Genomic DNA, 20,250 nt, shown 5'->3' with positions numbered 1-20,250 from the left:
CCTAGCCTGGGATTTGGAAGAAAAGAGTGTTATCTCTTAATTACTCATCTGTGTTTAGATTCAAGTTGCAAGAACATGAAGATGCTCATTTTCTCAGCAGCTATTCCACAACAGTGAAATTATCTTCCTCTCTGGCCCAAATCCAGCGCTTTCATAAGTAATATAAAAATTCTGTTCAGACGTGGCTTTTTTCAAAGCTAAGAGTTCGTGCTGCAATAAATTTGTTGCTCTTCAAGGTCCTATAGAGACTGTTGAGCTAGTGACCTTTGTAATGGCAATTTATAGGGAATTGTGTTTAAGATAAGTGGGTTGCATCTTGTAACCAGGGTCTGCCTAACCATAGAGGCAAACAAGGCCAGTGCCTGGGGGTCCCAAATTATATACCGTAGTTAAGGTGGTTGCTCCTGGAAGTGTGTGGCAGAGAGCAGCTGCCTGTACTTATTTTTTTTTTTAGGAGGCTTATATGCCACCCTTTCCTGTAAACCGGCTCAAGGCGGATCACAACATATAAAATAACAGTAAAAACCTACAGATCAAAGTTAAAACACCACATTAAAATTAGACAGTAAAAAGGCACATAGAGCAATGTAGTAGGTGTATATACTATGTAAAAGAATACCTGTAGCTGTCTAACACACTAGAATTAAGTTAAGGTCGATCACTGGAGTTGTTCAAACAAGGTCCCAGTCTTTTGGAGTGCTGCTTGCTTATGGCAGTGTTGAGATGTGCTCCAAGATACATATTCTAGGTTATGGACAAAATCCATCAGTCGCCTTTCAAATGTATTCCAAAAAAATGGGCTGATTTGTATAAGCACAAATGCCCAGTCTAATGGTTTAACTTGCCCAAAGAAGTGTATTAGGAAAGTATTATGCATATGTTGGATCTTGAGAATTATAGTAATGGGTTTTGAGGGAAAGTAAGGCTGGTAAGTAGATAGATACTTCATGGCGAATAGGATAGATTCAAAGGAACTCATTTGTGCCATGGATTTTAACCCTGACATATACATGTGAATGGGAGCCATTGCTCCAGCCCATCTAGACACGAGACTGACAGCCAAAGCATGATTAAAAGTGCTGGAGAACTAGGGTTGCCAACTCTGCCTTGGAAAAGGTGTGGAGATTTGGGGCAATACCTGAGGAGGCTGAGATTTTTTTTGGGGGGGGGGATTCTATGGGTCTGTGATGCCAGAGTCTACTATACAAATTTGTCATTTCCCCCAGAAAATTGATCTAAGCAGTTTGGAGATCAGTCATACTTTGGAGAGAACTCCATGCCCACCTGGAGGTTGGTAAACCCTATGGAGAACTCAAATGCTTGCACCATGATTTTGTGTCATTTTCATTGGTGGAAATGAAATGTATTATTTAGCTTCTGTTAAGCTGTCCCGCATTGGTCTTGTCAGCCACCAGCGAGCCTGCAGCAAACGTGGACTATTGCACCCTTCTTAAATCTTCGTTCGCGAAGCCAAGCCGAGAGAAAGATGAGAAAGAATGTTGGGAATGGGGGAGAGTAGCTACCACCAGCAGCCCTTGGAGGGAAGAGGAGAAAATCTTGTATGTGTCGTAACTCCTGAGTTTTATATCCGCCTCTTGCCCTCCATGAATTGTAAAGCATACCAAAGTGCCAACATAACAAATAGAAATACTATTAATTTCCCCATTTGTGTTCATTAGTAACAAATGCAGTTTTATTTCACTTTTCATTAATAAATGCACATCCCTATTTTAAACAGCTTTAAACAACCATTCCTTATGTAGAGAACTGTAGGAATTATATGGGGGTAGGGGGCAGGGCTGGATTGGGCCCCCATGCCTTTTGAGGCCCCGGCTGGCTTTCCTCCCCGGTTTTCCCCCTGCTTGCAGCCCTCAGAGCGTGTACTTGCAGCCAGCAACTGATCCACTCTTTGTCCAACTTGCCTGGTGCGGCTTCTGGTGTTGTCACCAAATTTGCCTCTCCGCCTCGCCCTCACAGCATTGTCAAAGGGGCTTTTGAGAAGGTGCCTGCAGGCTGCAGCCGGGAGCCACGGACAGCAGGGTGGGTGCTCCAACTGAGATAATTTGCATGGGACCCCCCAAGATTTTGACTGCCTAGGGGCCTCAACAGAGTTTAATCCAGCACTAGTAGGGGGAAACATAGGGGCATTAGGACTTCTAACAGTGTTTATGGCACAGTAACCAATGTGCAGTTTCCAGGATTCTGCAGGCAGAAGCCTCAACAACTAAACCAGCACAAAACTTGTAAAAAAGTGTGTATTTGAGTATAGCTGATATGCATGTACCTACATATGGCAGAATGGTAAAGCTGTAGTACTGCAGTCCTAAACTCTGCTCACAACCTGAGTTCGATCCCTGTGGAAGCTGGGTTCAGGTAGCTGGCTCGAGGTTGACTCAGCCTTCCATTCTTCTGAGGTCGGTCAAATGAGGACCCAGCTTGCTGGGGAGAAAGTGTAGATGACAGGGGAAGGCAATAGCAAACCACCCCGTAAAAAAGTCTGCCATGAAAACATTGTGAAAGCAACATCGCTCCACAGTTGGAAATGATTGGTGCTTGCACAGGGGACTACCTTTACCTTTTTTTTACATATGGAATACAGGGGAGATAAGAATTCCCTATCTTTATGAGCTATAGCAAAAAAACAATTTATGATCTGCTGTTTTAAATACTGAAAAATCTGGATAATTCATCTGCTAGGGTAGCTGTGTTAATCTACTGCAGTATAAATCTTATGGGATCTGAGGAAGTGGACTTTGTTTTACAAGAAATTAGACTGCAATAAATGTTTAATCTCCCACTATCTTTGGGTTGGGGAGGGGCTGTTTTGTTCTTTGCACAATGAAACTTGGGGACAAAATGCTTAATTTTTAAAAGCTAAATAGTGAAGGACTGGTGTTTCCATTTTAATTAGAAATTAATGACAGAATTGTTTTAGACTTTAGTCGATTAAAAGTGAAAATAAAAAATCACAGTTCATTATTCTGCATCATCATCAGTATTCATTCATTCATTCCAACAAGTTACCATGTACTTGAGGCAACCTCATGAAGGAGGTTTCAAGGCAAGATGTGAGCAAAGTTGGTTTGCAATGTCTTCCTCTGCATGGCAACTGATCCTGCTTAGCTCAGGCTTGCAAGGCTATTCAGGCTGTCTGCCAGTATACTGAACAATTAAATCTTTCTGAATACATTAAAGTCAATAGATCTTCTTCGTGGTCTCTGTGCTTCACACTCATGGGATAGTGCGCCTGCGCCGATCCCCGAATCGGTATCTGAAAAGCCCGGGATTTTTTCGCGCTCGGCGCCACTGAGCATGCGCACGCGACCCACTGTGCATGCCCACCGGCGCCAGCGCGGGGATCCCGCCAGTTCCTTTCTGACCGCTGCGCTAGAGAGGTTCCCTTTCTGCTTCTCCGGTCGGTGAGAGTACTTTTTTCTCTCGTTCTAGCCCGTTTGCCTTTGTAAATAGTTAGTTAGTTAGTTATTAGTATTAGTTAGTGATAGTTAGTAAAAAAAAAAAAAAGCGTTTTTTCGTTGTCCGGCGGACTGCCCCTTGGGGTATTCCGCTTTCGCTTTTCCCCCGCCTTTCTCTCAGGCGTTTCTGAGCAGAAAGAAATTTTTTTCGTGTGACTGCTTATGGAAAGTCGCTGGGGGTTTTTCAAGCGCTGCCGTGCTTGTGGGAAGAAGATTGCCCCTCCGGACGGCCATTCTCTGTGCCTGTTGTGCTTGGGGGAGTCGCACAGAGTAGAGTCGTGCCCGCATTGCCTTCGGTTCTCGAAACAGACCAGGAAGAACCGTGCGGCTCGATTATCGGCCGCGTTAACCGAATCGGCGCTTCGACCTCATCGACCGATGGAGGTATCGGCACCGAAATCGACTGACACCCCGGCACAGGAGCTTGCATCGGCCGATGCCGCTCCGATCCCGACTTTAGAACTGCCGGAAGAGCGTGGCTCCACAAAACGTTCCCGCGAGGGCTCGGTGGATACGCCCGCTAAGAAACGCCGTGAGGACTCGGGGACCCGAGTTCCGAAAAAGGCGAAATCGAAGGAGAAGCGTAAGCGACCCCGCACTCCTTCTCCGTCGGGTGGCGCATCGACATCGGCAAATCCACCGAAAACGATTCGGGTTTCTCCGCGCCGGAGCCCAGCAGCCCAACAAAGCCTGTCGCCGTCGGAGCAGGAGCCGGAGATTGACCTCACCCAACGGTCTTCGTCTTCGGGCTCACGTCGACGGTCGATCAGCGATTCGGCGTCGGAGGTGGATGCTTCGGCACCGGTCATAGACCCGCCATTCAAGCCCCGACCCAGGCGAGATCCATCCTACACCCCGCAATGCTTCCCGATACCACCATGGGAGCAGCGTCGGTGGCAGCCTCCCTACTCCCGGTACGAATCCTACCGTTGGTACCCGGAGGACTACCAAGACTGGGAGCAAGCTTCGGAGTTTTCTTCGGTGTCGAGGGTCTCGCATCGCTCCCGGAAGGCATCGGCGTCGGTTCCCCCGGATCGACAGCTAGTTCCGGTCGAAGCCCCTCGTAGACTACAACCGGTTCAACTTCCACCGCGAGAGTCGACCCCGAGGCTCTCGGAGCATTCCACCCAACGTGACTCTTCGTCATCGGAGTCGGACAGTGAAGCTCAGGACTTGGAACCCTCACCAGTCTCCCAGACGGCGGAGGACCTTACGATTTCGCCATCGGAGGATCTGAAGTCCTATGGGGACCTTGTGAGACGTATTGCTGCCACCCTCAGACTGCCTGTGACCCAGCCGGAACCCGTAGTGGACGACAACGTGTTCGATATAATGCAGAGGAACACGTCCACTGCGGTGGCCCTCCCGGTTACCAAGGTGATTCTTCAGGCCGTCAAAGAACCTTGGAAGAAGCCTTCTTCGACACCGGTCTTCTCTAAACGCCTGGACCACATGTACAGGATCCAGGAGGCAGGTGCTGAATTTTTGTTCACCCACCCACGTCCGAACTCAGTGGTGGTCTCCTCCTCCTCGAAGGCAAGGAAGGTTCACTCCTCTCCACCGGACAAGGAGGGCAGGAAGATCGATGGGATGGGCCGCAAGGTCTATTCAGCGGGGGCACTCGGCATCAAGGTATCTAACTATGCTGCCTGCATGGCTAGATACCAGTATGCCGTGTGGGAACAGCTTTCCCCCTTCCTCTCTTCTTTAAGTGAGGATAAGAAGACGGCTGCAATGAAATTGCAAAAGGAAGGTCTCGCTGTGGCCAGACAGCAGCTGGCTGCAGCGAAACACATGGTGGAGGCTTCAGCCAAAGCCATTACATCTGCGGTTTGCATCCGGCAGCACTCTTGGCTCAGGTCGACAGCACTGCACCAAGACACTAAGACCTTCATTGAAGACCTGCCGTTTGAAGGTGACGGGCTCTTCAGCACCACAACTGACACGGCGCTGCAAGAGTTCGATAAGAGTGTCAAGACATCCAGAAACTTGGGCGTCCAATCTTCTTCCAAGGCTTCTAAATCCAAGCAGTGGTCCAAACCCTGGACCAAGAAGCCTTACCAGAAGTTCTCCCCTGAGCAGTGGCGCCCTCGCTCTGCACAAGTGGAACGGCCTCCCTACCCCGGTAACGGTAGGAACCGCTACGGGGCCCAACCCTCCAACAAGTCCAAGGGGGCTCGTCCCCAGAAGCAGGGGGTTTGACTTCCTGCAAGCACGTGTCATCGTTCCCACTGTTGGCTCTTCCATCCGCCTACGCCCTTTCCTGCCTGCCTGGGAGTTGATCTCCACAGACAGGTGGGCTCTGTCCATCGTGAAAGAGGGCTACAAAATAGAGTTTGTTCAGACCCCGGGTCAGTCCGTGGTAGTTACCACTCCCCCTTCCCCACCTCTGCTGGCGGAGGTGAACAACCTCCTACAGAAACAAGCCATAGAGGTAGTTCCACCGGAGGCCAGGACAGAAGGCTTTTACTCCCGCTACTTTCTGGTCCCCAAACGGGACGGGGGTCTGAGGCCTATCATGGACCTTCGGAGTCTGAACAAATTTATTCGGTACCAGAAGTTCAGAATGGCCACTCTGCAAACAATCCTACCTTTCATCAATCAGGGAGACTGGATGGCGACCCTGGACCTCAAGGATGCCTACTTTCATGTCAGCATTCATCCTACGTTCAGGCGTTTCCTAAGGTTTGCAGTGGGTGCTCGGCACTTCCAGTTCAGGGCTCTACCGTTTGGACTGTCTACTGCTCCTCGGGTGTTCACAAAGCTGATGAGTGTGGTGGCCGCCCACCTTCGTCTTCAGGGAGTCGTTGTTTTCCCATACATCGACGACTGGCTTCTCGTGGCGAAGTCGAGGGACAGTCTGACAACACACATTGCCATCACTCTGCGTCTTCTCGACACCCTGGGGTTGCAGGTCAACCTGGAGAAATCCCATCTTACTCCCTCAAGGACGGTCCAATTCATAGGGGCTCTGCTGGACACAGAACAACACCGAGCGTTTCTTCCTTCGCAGAGAGCGAAGGATGTCATCGATCTGGTACAGCTTCTTCAAAGGCGGCAGTGGGGCACGGCCCAACAACTTCAGCGGATGCTGGGGTTGATGGCTGTGACGACAAGCGTGCTGCGTTTCGCAAGACTGCGCATGAGAGGTCTTCAGCTGTGGTTCTTGCGCCACTTCCGCCCTCTCAAAGACTCTCCTCGACAGAGGTTCACCATCCCACCTGGGACTCTCCAATCTCTGCTGTGGTGGGGATCAGAGAGCAGCATCTGTCAAGGGGCTCCATTCCATCTCCCAACCCCAACCGTGACTATTGCTACCAATGCGTCCCTATGGGGGTGGGGAGCGCACCTGGAAGATTTATGTGTGGGGGGCCAATGGTCACCAGAACTCAGTCGGTGCCATATAAACTATCTAGAGCTGCTGGCGGTTCATTTTGCTCTTCGTCCACTATTGGCAGGGAAGACTGTGGCATTGCTTACGGACAACACCACTGCCCTATGCTATATAAACAGACAGGGGGGGACAGTGTCTCGCAGGCTTTGCTCGCTGGCGATAGATCTATGGACGGAGTGCCTCCAGTGGGACATTTTTGTGAAGGCGACGCACCTGCCGGGGGTCCTCAACATACAGGCAGACTCTCTCAGCAGGGGTGGAGCCTCTCCACACGAATGGGAACTGCAATGGCGGTTCCTGGAGCCGGTGTTCCAGCTTTGGGGGTACCCACAGCTAGATGTTTTCGCCACGACAGAGAACAAGAAGTGCCCCTTGTTCTGTGCCAGGGGAGGTGCGGATGCAGCCTCGTTGGGAGACGGACTCCTCCTCCAATGGGGGGGCTGGTTCCTCTACATGTTCCCACCCTTGCCTCTGTTGACAAGGGTAGTCCACAAGCTAGTGCAGGAGAAGCCACGTTGTATCCTGGTCCCTCCTTGGTGGCCCCGTCAGGGCTGGTTCTCGATCCTGCTCCAGCAGTCGAAGGGGATCTTTTACCAGTTCCCGGCAGAACCGGACCTGTTGTCGGCCCAGGGCGGTCACGTACTCCATCACGTGCCACACCTGAAGCTGACGGCGTGGCTCATCGACCACTGAGTTTTTCCACCAGGGTCCAGCAGGTCCTCCAAAGCAGTAGGAAGCCTTCCACCCGGGCCTCCTATGAGAGGAAGTGGAGGAAGTTTAGTGACTTTGTGGCTGACTCCCTTATGCCGCCTGCCTCTGTTGGGCTCTCGGCTATTTTTGAGTTTCTTTTGGCTTTGGTGGATGAGGGGCTGGTCTTCTCCTCCATTAAGGTTTATTTGGCAGCTATCTCTGCTTTCCATGACTCAGTAGAGGGTTACTCTGTTTTTGCTCACCCTCACTCCAAAAGGTTTATGAAGGGTCTGTTTCGTCTTCACCCCCCTTCTAGATCCCCTCCACAGTTGTGGGACTTGACTCTGGTTCTGGACAAGTTGACTCGTCGTCCTTTTGAACCTATGGCAACGTGTTCCCTGCAACTTTTGTCGTGGAAGACCGCATTTTTAGTTGCCATCACTTCAGCACGTTGTGCGGGGGAGCTCACGGCGATGCGCTGTGACTACCCCTATCTCGCCTTCAGAGAGGCTGGGGTCTCTTTAGCTCCAGATATTACCTTTCTCCCGAAGGTGGTCTCTCAATTCCACCTCAACCTAGAAGTTTGGTTACCCACGTTTTACCCTAGCCCTTCCTCGGATGAGGAACGCAGGCTGCATGCGTTAGACGTTAAGCGTGCCCTCCTGTTTTATTTAAACCGTTCACGGGGTTTTCGTAAAGACAACCAGCTTTTTGTCTCCTACTCTGCCCCCAAGTTAGGGTCCAAAATTTCGTCTCAAAGACTTTCCAAGTGGCTTACTGAGACAATTAAACTTTGTTATTTGTTGGGGAAGAAGCCTTTACCTGGACCTGTTCGTGGACACTCCACAAGGGCGATGGCCATGTCGGTGGCATTCCTGAAGGGTGTGTCCCTTTCCGATGTCTGCAAGGCGGCTACCTGGTCTTCTCCGCACGCCTTCATGAAGCACTACGCGCTGGACGTGCATGCTCAGCAGAGGACTCGGTTGGGAGCTGCGGTGCTGCAAGCTGTTTCTTCAGGTTGACCGTCTTCCCGCCTCCAGGTATGCTTTGCTTGCTAATCTCCCATGAGTGTGAAGCACAGAGACCACGAAGAAGATAGACAGGTTGCTTACCTGTAACTGTAGATCTTCGAGTGGTCATCTGTGCATTCACACTACCCGCCCTCCTTCCCCACTGCTGACGGTCTCCCTCCAGTAAGGGGCTTCCAGCGGTCAGGAAGGAACTGGCGGGATCCCCGCGCTGGCGCCGGTGGGCATGCGCAGTGGGTCGCGTGCGCATGCTCAGTGGCGCCGAGCGCGAAAAAATCCCGGGCTTTTCAGATACCGATTCGGGGATCGGCGCAGGCGCACTATCCCATGAGTGTGAATGCACAGATGACCACTCGAAGATCTACAGTTACAGGTAAGCAACCTGTCTTTTTAGATGTATGTGACCCTACTGTGAATTAGGGTTGGCAAGTCTGTATGGGAAAATACCCGGAGACTTTGGAGGTGAATCTGGAAGAGGGCAGGGCTTGGAGACAGGCCTCAGCATGGTACAGTGCCAGACTCCACCCTTCAAAGCAGCCATTTTTTTCAGGCGATCTGGAAATCAGCTGTAAAAGCAGGAGCTCTCATCCACCCACCTGGATGCTAGCAACCCTAGAACATGTACCAAATGCTTTACTTTCTACTGATAGAAGCATGGTCTAACTCTCAGAATTGGGGTTGTCAGGGACCCCCTGCTCACCAGCCAGGGAGAGGGGGAGCACAGAAGCACTATGCTGTACCTGGGCCAGAGCAGAGGAATATGGTGGGGATACATTTTTCTGGCAGGAGGTATTGGTAATTGATGAGCTTAATAGTAAGTGGGAATGGATAGTTCATAACAGAAAATAATTGTTCTCCTTTAGCTGCTTTTGTACACCAGTATACTAACGTGACTTTGTCCATGGGGTCGCAAAGAGTAAGACTCGACTGTGCAACTGAACAACAAATACTGTCAATTCATTGCCAGCTATTGTTAGCACGCCTATTTTGACTGTTCCTGACGCTTTGACTTCTGTAGGATAAATCGACACACCTAGCAGTTACATTACTGAGCCTTCTTGCCTCATTTTGTAATAAAATTTCTGTATGTGAGAAAGAAACCGAGGACACCATTTAATGAATGGATTCTAATCCTCAGAAGTTCTCACAAATTCATAAATCAGTTTCTAACGTGATCGAAGGTTCTGTGAGCAAAAACTGGTTGCCCCTGAAAGCAACGTCACCCCAGAGTCGAAAACGACTGGCGCTTGCACAGGGGACTACCTTTACCTTTTTAAGCAGCTGCACTACCAGAAACACCAACAACGCAACCTTTCCTTCCCGCCGTCGGAGGAGACACTGCACGCAAGCGCAGACTTTTCTCCGACCTTCCTTTCAGCTTCGCGCTCTCCCTGGCTTCTTGCGCTCTGTTCCGTTTCGGCCTCCGTAGCCCCTGCTAGTGGAGCCCGTGCAGGCCTTCTGCTCCCTCCCTCTCCTGCTCTGAGAGGAAGAGAAAGGCAGGGACGGGACAGGAGTCGGATTACAAGATGGCGGCCGGGCCGCAGTGGTAGTCGCTGTTGCTGCTGGCACCGTTGAAGAGGAAGGACGGCAGCGGCGGGCCCGGGCGCCATGAAAAGCGGCGTGTTAAAGGCCTCCTGAGAGACTTCCCTTGCCCCTTCTTCCCCGGCCGGACCGGGCCCCCACCATGTCGGACACCCGGCGGCGGGTGAAGGTCTACACGCTCAACGAAGAGCGGCAATGGGACGACAGGGGCACCGGGCACGTCTCCTCCACTTACGTGGAGCGGCTCAAGGGGATGTCTTTGCTTGTCCGGGCCGAGTCAGACGGTGAGGAGGGGAAGGGTGGGTAATGGGGCCAGGCAGGCCTACCAGCTGTTGCCTGGCTAGCCGGGACAATAGAGACCGGCTAGGGAGGGGAAATGGTCTCCGAGCCCATAGATCTCCCTAGGCAAAATCGAGCCCTTACTCTGAGTTCGAGGCTTCCCTAAGGATGTGTTTATAATCTCTCTCGCGCGCACATACGCGCATTCTTCCCACCTTAAGAAAAGGTGTAAATCCTGAAGTATTGGTGGTAACCTTTTCCCCCAGAAGTTTACAGACAACTTCCCCCAGTGGATTCAGCAACCCCATATATTGTACGTTTCTTTCATACCCAAAGGAAAGTGGCTTTGTGGGATCATCAAATGGTTTTTCTTCTGTTCAGTATATTTGCAAAAGTTACTAGACCACATGTTATCTGTATTAGTTGGTAGTTGCTAGGGAAGAACCAAATTTCAGACAGTTTCCTTACCTGGTCACCTGAAAGCATAATTTACTTACCATAGGTGAATAGGGGGAGTAGCTTTCTTGAGGCCTGTTATAACACTGTAACGCTGTGCTTTTTTCTTCCTCAGGAAGTTTGCTTCCAGCCTTCCCACTTCTATGTTACCCAGACATGAATTTATCTTGAGAGTTTCCCAGTTGATCCCTCCAGTTATAAAAAGTTTTTTCTAAAGTTTGTACTTAGGACAGAAACGATGCAAACATAATCCATATTTTATATATTGCTCTGTTAGCTTTCATGGGTTAAACCAATGATTTTGATGCGAGACCCACTTCCAAACATTCTGTACTTTTCAGCACCCACTTGCAAAGTAATTTTGTACCATTTTCCTCTCCCTAGCGTTACATGCAGGAATTTTGCATCAGTTAACATTGAACAAGGTTATATATTATTTTTTCATTATTTATAAATCTGTAGTGTTACTGAGCAACAGGTTGTAATTCATGGCTATTTTACACATTGTGCAGACTTAAATTTGCAATGGGGTCTCCAGAAGTTACCTTTTACTGCTTGCCCTGTTCTTTCTCATGCCTTTCCAACCCATCTTCCGAATAATCATGAGCCGCATTTCGAGCCACTAGATTAAATTAGCAGTGCAATCCTAAACAAAATTATTAAGTACATTGACTTCAACAGAATTACTAGGATGTTACTCTGTTTAGAACTGCACTGTACATTTTTTTCATGTGAGAAACTTGCCTACAACGGGGAATGAGACATTTCTGCTTCTTTCTTTTTTTAGAACTACTCCTTGTGCTGAGTGATACAGGAGTAAGAAAATCTCACTGTTTTGTGTAGTATATGAAATACTGTTTTAAAATTGTCTTCAGGTTTTGAAGATGTGTGTTCTTTTAATAGTGAAAGAAAGCAGGAAAATATTTTTACTGGTGAGAAGGATTGTTCTCTGCTGTTCACCACTTTGTGGTCAGGCAGCAATTTTTCTCCAGGCCAGTTTTGCCGGGGATTCTAGTGAAGGTGGGGGTGGTGATGATGATGATCCATCTTCTGAGCGTGGAACTAGTGTGTGTGTGGGGAGAGGTATTTGTGAATGTCTCACATTGTGCAGGACAAGACCCTGGAGGTCCCTTCCAACTCTGTTATTCTCTCTTGGGGTGGGAAGAATTAATTGAAATGGTTTTCTGTTGCAGTATTTTTGTAGCAAGGGTGTAAATCTTACTGTGTCATGTTGTTACCTTTAAAGATCAGGAAAGCTGTTTTTAGAATAAAATGTATTGGCAGCTCTACTAACGAACAGGTGTTAATGTACTAAATAAACCTTGTGAGGGCTGGAAAAGATTACTCGAGAGCGGTTGCCTCGCTGTGTGTGCTGCTTAGACACACACATAGTACAGAGTTTAGGTTTTCAGAGTTCAGTGTTCTGAAAGTGCCATAGCACTAGGGTTTGTTAGCTGCTACAAGAAGATAAAAATATAAAATTCTTGTATGGGTAAATTAATTTATATGACACTACTGACTAGACATAGTAATCCAGTATTTATTTTATTTTGAACATTTCCCAAATGTGATGTTTTAGAATAGTGTTGTAGAAGAAAGTGAGTGTGCTTTTATATGTGGTGGTCTAAAAATGTTATTGCTTTCAGAGTGTTCTAAGCATTGCAGTTTTCCTAAGGCTTCTAATCTCAATTTTCCTGTCAACTTTTCAGGTTCACTCTTGTTGGAATCGAAGATAAATCCAAACACTGCGTATCAAAAGCAGCAGGCACGTACTAGCTTATTGCTATTATTCTGTTTTGTTATTGTTGAATAAAGAACCAGAAACTTGGCATTTTCTCCAGTGGCTGAATATATCAACTAGGGCCATGTTTTATTTTTAGGCTTATTAAGATTTTTCATATAGAAAAGAATTATTTTTAAAGCTCTTATTAATCCATTTTATTTTAATTTAAGACGATTGAGTGGTATGTGTGTGCAGTTGAGAGAACCTAAATGTATATGTTTATTCTGGTTTTGATGTTAATTCAGAAGTCTGAAACTCTGGTTCTGATACAGAGTTCTCCATTGTAGTGGATTTTGTTGGCCTGTGATCTGCACTTTGCTTACCACTATCCCAGAGATCTTTCAGTTTATTTAATTTCTTGATCTGTTGCTTCATGGAAGCTATTGTGAGAGAGTGAAATTCCTAGAATAAGAATAGTAGTCTTCTGTCTAATGGAAGGAGGCACCTTAACAATATATTCAGTAGCATTCTTAGAAATGGAGAGTTCGATTATCAAATTATGTGATGTTCTTTAAGTGAGGTGTCAAATAATGTTTTCACTTCAGTCTCTGTAAGCCTTTCGGTCAGTGGACATAGAAAGTGCTGCTTAGGATGGCACTGTAAGCATTGGGGAAATATGGCCTAACTTGTCTAGCACTATCAGACCAGTCCCTCAACAAGGCTTGGAGAAAATATTTCTCAAGATGCTCACCATGTAGTTCTCAGGAAATTAAGGGCTATTATTGTATTCAGGAGAGTGGTAGAGGTTTAGTAATGTGTGTTAGATTGTGAAATACTGGGAGTCCTGGAAGAAAATATGCAGCTGTAAATTTACAAGTCATATCTGTTTCAGTTTATTATGCAAGGCATTTTCTGAAACCATAATTTAGGGATAGTTGTGGGCTTCAGGTTTTTTTGCCAGATCTGGATCTGTGTTTTGGGAGAATTCAGTTGACTTCATTAGCATCCTTACTGACTGTGGAATCTGTCTTGGAAGGAACTAATTACAGAATTAGGGCTGATGTAACTAAATCCAAAGTAGATTGTTTGAATCTAAATTATACAGTTTTAATTGATTTGTTGCTCCTTTTGGTATTAGCTTATATAAAACTTTAATATCTTGCAACAGTGTACAGGAATTATTAGTTCTGTGTAGTAAAGCTACAGGTTATTTTTATTGTCAGGAAAGAGTTGGTGTCCCTCTTTTTTACTGTGTCTAATTTTGTCATTAGAACTCTGACAACTGCCTATTTTATATGATGCTATTACAGTGTTAGCTTTAAATATAAAACAGTGTTTGCTCTCCACCTTTAAAAAAGCTGGCACATTCCTAAAGAAGGAGGAAAAAGCATTACTATTCTGGGTTTTACTACCTGTGATGTCACAACTGACATATTTCCAGTGCTCCTATCACACTTTAGGGTGACCAGGAATTGATCTAAGTAGGTGGGGACAGGTTTGATACTCAGTGGCTGGACTATTAAATTTATATTCCCTGTTTCTTCCAAAAAGCCTAACAGTGCAGTCCTAAACAGAATTATACACTTCAGAGTTCACTGAAGTTAGTGAGCTGTAACTTTGCTTACAATCTGAATGTAAAACAACATGTGTAGGTCTGTGAGTTACTTTTTGGTACCAACGGCATAATAAGTTACCACCTAAGGCTTATGGAATAGCTTTTTGCAGTTCTGTTTCTATGAAATGGGTATATTGATGGCCTCCTCTGTGAAGCTGGAAGAACAGTTGGATGAGCAAGCATTTTGCACTTGTACATATGTTGGCTAATATTAAATAGCATGTTTGTGGTCTTTTGCACATAAATTCACAATGAAAAAGAATAATTGTAGTGTACTTGTTCAGGCATTGTGGACAACTGAGTTCAAATCACTACTCAGCCATGAAACTTACTGGGTAACCTTGGGCAAGTTCCTGTTAAGGTAGTCAACAGCCCTGGTGGAAAATGTCCTGTTCCTCAAGTAGAAGTTTAGTGTGTGGAAATGGGCAGCATGAAGCCTTTCATGACAAGGATATAAATATCACTTATTCTATTATATTCCTATTAAAGGGACCGAATATTTTTTTCTCCAAGTGGTTGGCAACATTAGTCCCTGTCTCATAGGAGTACTGTAAGGATAAAATGTAAATTCCTTTGAGCTCCTTGGGGAAAGGACGAGATAAAAATGCAATGTTGTTTTGCAGGAACATTTAAAAATTGAGCCATTTGTGATCTTAACTGCTTATATATGTAAATGTTAATTTAAATTCTGTTTTATCGTCTGCTGTGAGCCGCCCTGAGCCATCTATGGGAAGGGCGGGATACAAATCATAGAATGAATAAATAAATAAATCTTCTCATTAACTGAGTCTGAAAATGTTTTCATTGACAGTCTTCATTCAATTGTATATGTTCATCCTTTAACAATTTGTATCGCATTTTAATACTGTAGATTATAAATATAAAAGATGTGGAAAAGATATAAAATGCGCTTTCAAGACAGTATTGTTGTCCATTTAGTGTTCTTGTGAAAAGAACGTACATTGGAGAATTAATGTTGATAATGAATAGCTTATATGAGTAATCATGAATGAAAGGACATGTTAAGAGCTACTCCTTTTTCATTGTGTTCAAATCATTCAAATTAAAATAGAAGCTCCTTTGTTGGATGCAAACCTAATTGTGCACCACCATTGTATGGTCAAGATCAATTAATGGGTAACATCTTTCATTTTGAAATAGGATACTTTGATTGTTTGGTCAGAAGCGGAGAATTATGACTTAGCCCTAAGTTTTCAAGAAAAAGCTGGCTGTGATGAGATCTGGGAAAAAATTTGTCAGGTAAGGTTTAAATTTTTACACTATGTCAGTTCAAATGAGACACTGTATAAATTCCACTTTAGGAATTTAAAGAGCAGCACAATGTGTATAATTTGTGAACACTGTAGCACTGATTTATTCTTTACTTTTATCGCTTGTTCAATGCGTAATTAGGTGTTTTTTGGTGGTGTTTCCATACATTGCAACTAATGCATGTTTGCTGCCACATGACATGACTCTCAAGCAACTCGTGTTCTATGCATATACAAAAAAGTTTTGACTGCACTTATGCAGAAATGTTTGTAATATGGTTTCTGTTTCTTCTAGTTCCTAATATGTATGCGTTGGGACGGTGGCTCAGTGGTAGAGCATCTGCTTGGGAAGCAGAAGGTCCCAGGTTCAAACCCTGGCATCTCCAAAAAAGGGTCCAGGCAAATAGGTGTGAAAAACCTCAGCTTGAGACCCTGGAGAGCTGCTGCCAGTCTGAGAAGACAATACTGACTTTGATGGACCAAGGGTCTGATTCAGTATAAGGCAGCTTCATATGTTCATATATGTTTTGTTGTCCAGCAAAGCACTTCTGTGTCTGAAGTGAGATGCACCAGAGTCTGTACATAACTATTCTGTGAGATTTGGATAACACTGTTGTCCTAAAAGGCCAGTGACACATACTTAGTGAAGTTGTTCATATTTGCAGCTCTGATGAGCAATGGGCAAGTTCCTCATCTTTTTCCACAGAATCCATATTTGCCATGAAAGTAGAATTTGAATTTTGTGCGGTGTACGTTTCAGAATGAGGCAGCAATTGTTCATCTTTCCATTTTTAGGTTCAAGGTAAAGATCCTTCAGTGGAAGTCACACAGGACCTCATTGATGAATCTGAAGAAGAACGTTTTGAGGACATGCCTGAAACTAGTCATCTAATTGATCTGCCTACTTGTGAGCTCAATAAACTTGAAGAGATCGCTGATCTAGTTACCTCAGTTCTCTCATCACCCATCCGTAGAGAGAAGTTAGCCTTGGCTTTGGAAAATGAAGGCTACATTAAAAAATTACTGCAGCTTTTCCAGCTTTGTGAGAACCTAGAAAATACCGAAGGCTTACACCATTTGTATGAAATTATTCGAGGAATTTTGTTCCTCAACAAAGCAACTCTTTTTGAGGTGATGTTTTCAGATGAGTGCATTATGGATGTTGTGGGATGCCTTGAATATGACCCTGCGTTAGCTCAGCCAAAAAGGCACAGGGAATTCTTGACCAAAACAGCAAAGTTTAAAGAGGTCATACCTATCACAGACTCTGAACTAAGGCAAAAGATTCATCAGACTTACAGGGTACAGTACATTCAGGACATCATCTTGCCAACGCCATCTGTGTTTGAAGAGAATTTTCTTTCTACCCTCACTTCTTTCATTTTCTTTAATAAAGTTGAGATTGTCAGTATGCTACAGGTAAGTGAAAGTAGACATGAGAAGGATTTACACCTTGAGGCTACCATGAATTATTGAGAAGTTATGTCTTTTTCCCTCATGTTGTTTACATATATGTGACACTAACCTTTTCATTTTGTTTTGATGCTTTCTCCTAATTATTAGTACAGGTTAGTTTTATTATTTGCTGCATTATTTTGGATATTACACATATATAGTGCATTCCTCTTGAACTGTTCGTGTTTGTTTGTGCGCTCTCTCTCGCTCTCTCTCTCTCTCTCTCTCTCTCTCTCTCTCTCTCTCTCTCTCTCTCTCTCTCTCTCTGTGACATAAAAAGATGGGTGGCTTTCAGCAATAGCCTTACTCATGGCAGAAGGTTAGCAGTTTTTATTTGTTCATGAGCAGTTATGTTGTGCGTCCTACAAAAAGCCAAAGGTGGTGATGCTAACAAATGCTGTTAGCTTTCTTGCACCTACAAGCAGCAATCTGTGAATGTGTTTGGATATTGTATATAAGGCTATTTGAGAAGGCCACAGCTGTTCAGTTCTGTTCTCTTGTAACAAATTAAAATTCTCTGCAAAGTAATGCAGTGATCATATAGAAATCCAGTTCAGAAGCTAAATTACAGATGATAAACACCATTATGTCTACTGAAGATTTATTTTAATAATTATTGTAATCATGAAACCTCTAAATTCAAAAGGTTAAATGGTAGTAGCATAGAATAATCTTTTTTCATTATTATACATCATTACACATTTTTATGTTGTATTGAGATTTCCTGAGCTTATGCAAGAGAGAGGTGAATGTACTAATGCTCTTCCCTTTCAAGTAAACGTCTTTATTACTTAACGCAAGTTTAGTTCAAATATGCAATTCCTAAGTTCCAAGTGTAGAAAAACTTTGTATTTTCTAGAAAATGGAGCTAAAAGGCAGCTTGAGGGAGTGTCTAAGAAAGCCTTTGCTTAACTGCCACCTGCTTGGACAAATGCTGGAGTAACCACTAAGGAAGGTTGAGCTTGCTTTCTGATTTGTCTGTTTCTGAAGCTGTTGTGCTAACAGGCAGTGTATAGAGAAACACTTCAGTCCCAAATGTTTGTACCCCACCATTCTCTCCAGTGAGGACGCAAGGCAGCTTGCATCATGCTCTCATTTATTGTAATTTATTTTGTCATTTATTTATTTATCCTGTGAGGTAGGTTAGGCTGAGAGAGTGTGACTGGCTTAAGGTTACCCAGTGAGCTTCCGTGGCACAAGTGGGGATTTGAACCTGGGTATTCTAACAACTACACCAGTTTGGCTCTGTTCTTGGCTTGTAGAATAGATTGTCAGGCTGCAGGAGTCATGATTTGATTGAGCTCCAGAATTTTTGAGCTGTAAATCTTGCAGCATTTTATGGTAGTTCTGCAACCACTATGGAGTAAAGGTCCAGTAATTTATAGACCAAGGTAGCTGAAGGCAGCAGGGCAAAGTGGTATCTCAGTTGTACTGAAGGCGAGTTACTTTGATGTAGCTTTTGAAGGATTACTTGTGGCAGTGGCAAACAGTGTGTTGTCCAGTTAGTTGTCGTGCATAATGAAGAGCGTAAAAAATCAGCTTGTAGTCCAAAGGTGATTGTGGTGAATTTTCTGTTCCTTATTTTTTATTTACAGAGGAAACTAAATGCTGCTCCTTGGCCAGAAAGGGGCTTGAAGTGGCAACACTCTTCTAGATTGTGGAGGTCAATGTTGTCCACAGTGGTGTGGGGGCTATTCCTCAGTGGTTAGAGCATCTGCTTTGCATGGAGAAGAATCCTGCATTTAGTCCCTGGCATCTCCACTTAAAGGGATTAGATAGTGAAAAATTTACACCTAAAACCTTGGAGAGCCGCTACCTGTCAGAGTAGACAGTAATGAAGGTAGCTTCTTTCAGGAAGGGGTTGCAAATGACAAGTTGTCAGCTGGACTTGAACCCATCCTGGTTGGAAGAACCTAGCCAGGAGAAGCTGTCAGTAACCAAAGCCTAGAAGGCATCCTCTGCTGAATCCTTTGAGCTCTGCTATTATGACACCACTGATGAAATGTTGATGAAGTGACTCTGTGACCTGGCAGATTCTTAATTCATGTTGCACTTCCCAGGAGTGTTCATACTTGGCAAGAAGCTCCCTCCTGGCATTGGTGGATGATTGCTCATCACCTTCTCAGTATATCCTCTGGCCTCTTGTGTGAGATTTGAAGTAAAGTGTCATCAGTTTGCTGATGACACCAACCTATGTCTTTCCCTTTTTTCCCTTTCATCTTAGGATCTTCTGTATTGCTTTTCTGGTGTCTTACTGTAATGAGAGCATATTGATTGAAGCCAATTCCAGCAAAGATCGAAGTAATAATGGTTGTTGATCATTGTGACTTGCAGAGATTGGAACACCCATCACTGATAAAGCTAAGCCTCCTTCTGTCTCCTGGATATTTCTGCTGTACCTTGAACCTTGGGTGGTACTAATGTCCAGGAGTGCCTCCAGGCCAGTTCCACTGGTGAAAAAGCTGCTAAAATATCTTTCCATTTAGACCACTCAAGCCTCATTTGTGCCATTAAAGTTAGGCCACTGCTGTATGTAATTTTTCTGTCTGTTAAGGTACAGGTAATGCAGAGCTTGCTGGTTTACTACCTCACAAAGGTCATAAAAAGTATAATCTGCACTGCTCCTTGGTTACTTCCTGGACATGATAAATATGTCTTATTAAAACTTTAGAATATTATAAACTTAGTCCTGCAAGTAAAAGAATTCTTGTTCCACCTACTTCCTGTTATAATTTTGTAGATTGTCCAAGTTCCACTATGGCTCTGTTACCTGTGTATCACATCTATATATAAGTATGTACAGAAAAGACCTTTGATGGCTTTTCCTTAATTATAGAGCTCTTTCCCTTGCTCATGAATCTTCTGAAAGTACAGTAACAGTGCCCTCCTAAGCACACACTTAGTGGATCTTACTCCCAGAAAAGTATTCTTAGGAATGTACTATAATTCTATTTGGGTTTGCATTTTAATGGTAGAGGTTAAATTGCTATTTGGTAGAGTTTTTAACAGTTGGTAGTCTTGCTTACATTTTAAATTCTTTTGTGTTAATATTTAAAGCAGGATATATCGGGTGGCCAAACTGCAGCTCGAGAGCCACATGTGGCTCTTTCACACACATTGTGTGGCTTCCGAAGGTCAAGGAGGAAGTTAATACAGGATTACTCTCAAGGAAACATGCTTAGCATCAGGGCCACAGTCAGCCTCTGAGCGCTGACCCATAGGTAGGCAAGTGTTTCCACTGTGTGTGAAGCAAGGAAGGAGGGGAAGAAATAACCAGGCTTGCAAGCTCTTCTCCTTCACCACAGAGGTCACCCAGAGATCCAA

At 45.0% G+C, this 20,250-nt stretch overlaps 1 protein-coding gene across 2 annotated transcripts in view; it reads left to right on the top strand.

Moving 5' to 3' along the window:
* The first annotated feature begins 10,015 nt into the window (after positions 1–10,015).
* Positions 10,016–20,250, top strand: part of PPP4R3B (protein phosphatase 4 regulatory subunit 3B) — a 35,211-nt gene continuing 24,976 nt past the window's right edge. For both annotated transcript variants that reach the window (XM_060249443.1, XM_060249435.1), the window contains exons 1-4: positions 10,016–10,411; positions 12,572–12,627; positions 15,362–15,460; positions 16,267–16,890. In XM_060249443.1, the coding sequence (XP_060105426.1) occupies positions 10,270–10,411; positions 12,572–12,627; positions 15,362–15,460; positions 16,267–16,890 (921 nt within the window). In that variant the 5' untranslated portion in view covers positions 10,016–10,269. The remainder of the gene's footprint in view (positions 10,412–12,571; positions 12,628–15,361; positions 15,461–16,266; positions 16,891–20,250) is intronic.

Source organism: Heteronotia binoei, chromosome 1 (assembly GCF_032191835.1).
Source record: "Heteronotia binoei isolate CCM8104 ecotype False Entrance Well chromosome 1, APGP_CSIRO_Hbin_v1, whole genome shotgun sequence".
Classification (NCBI taxonomy): domain Eukaryota; kingdom Metazoa; phylum Chordata; class Lepidosauria; order Squamata; family Gekkonidae; genus Heteronotia; species Heteronotia binoei.
The sequence above is the reverse complement of the archived record's forward strand: the minus strand, read 5'-3'. Positions and strand labels throughout refer to the sequence as shown.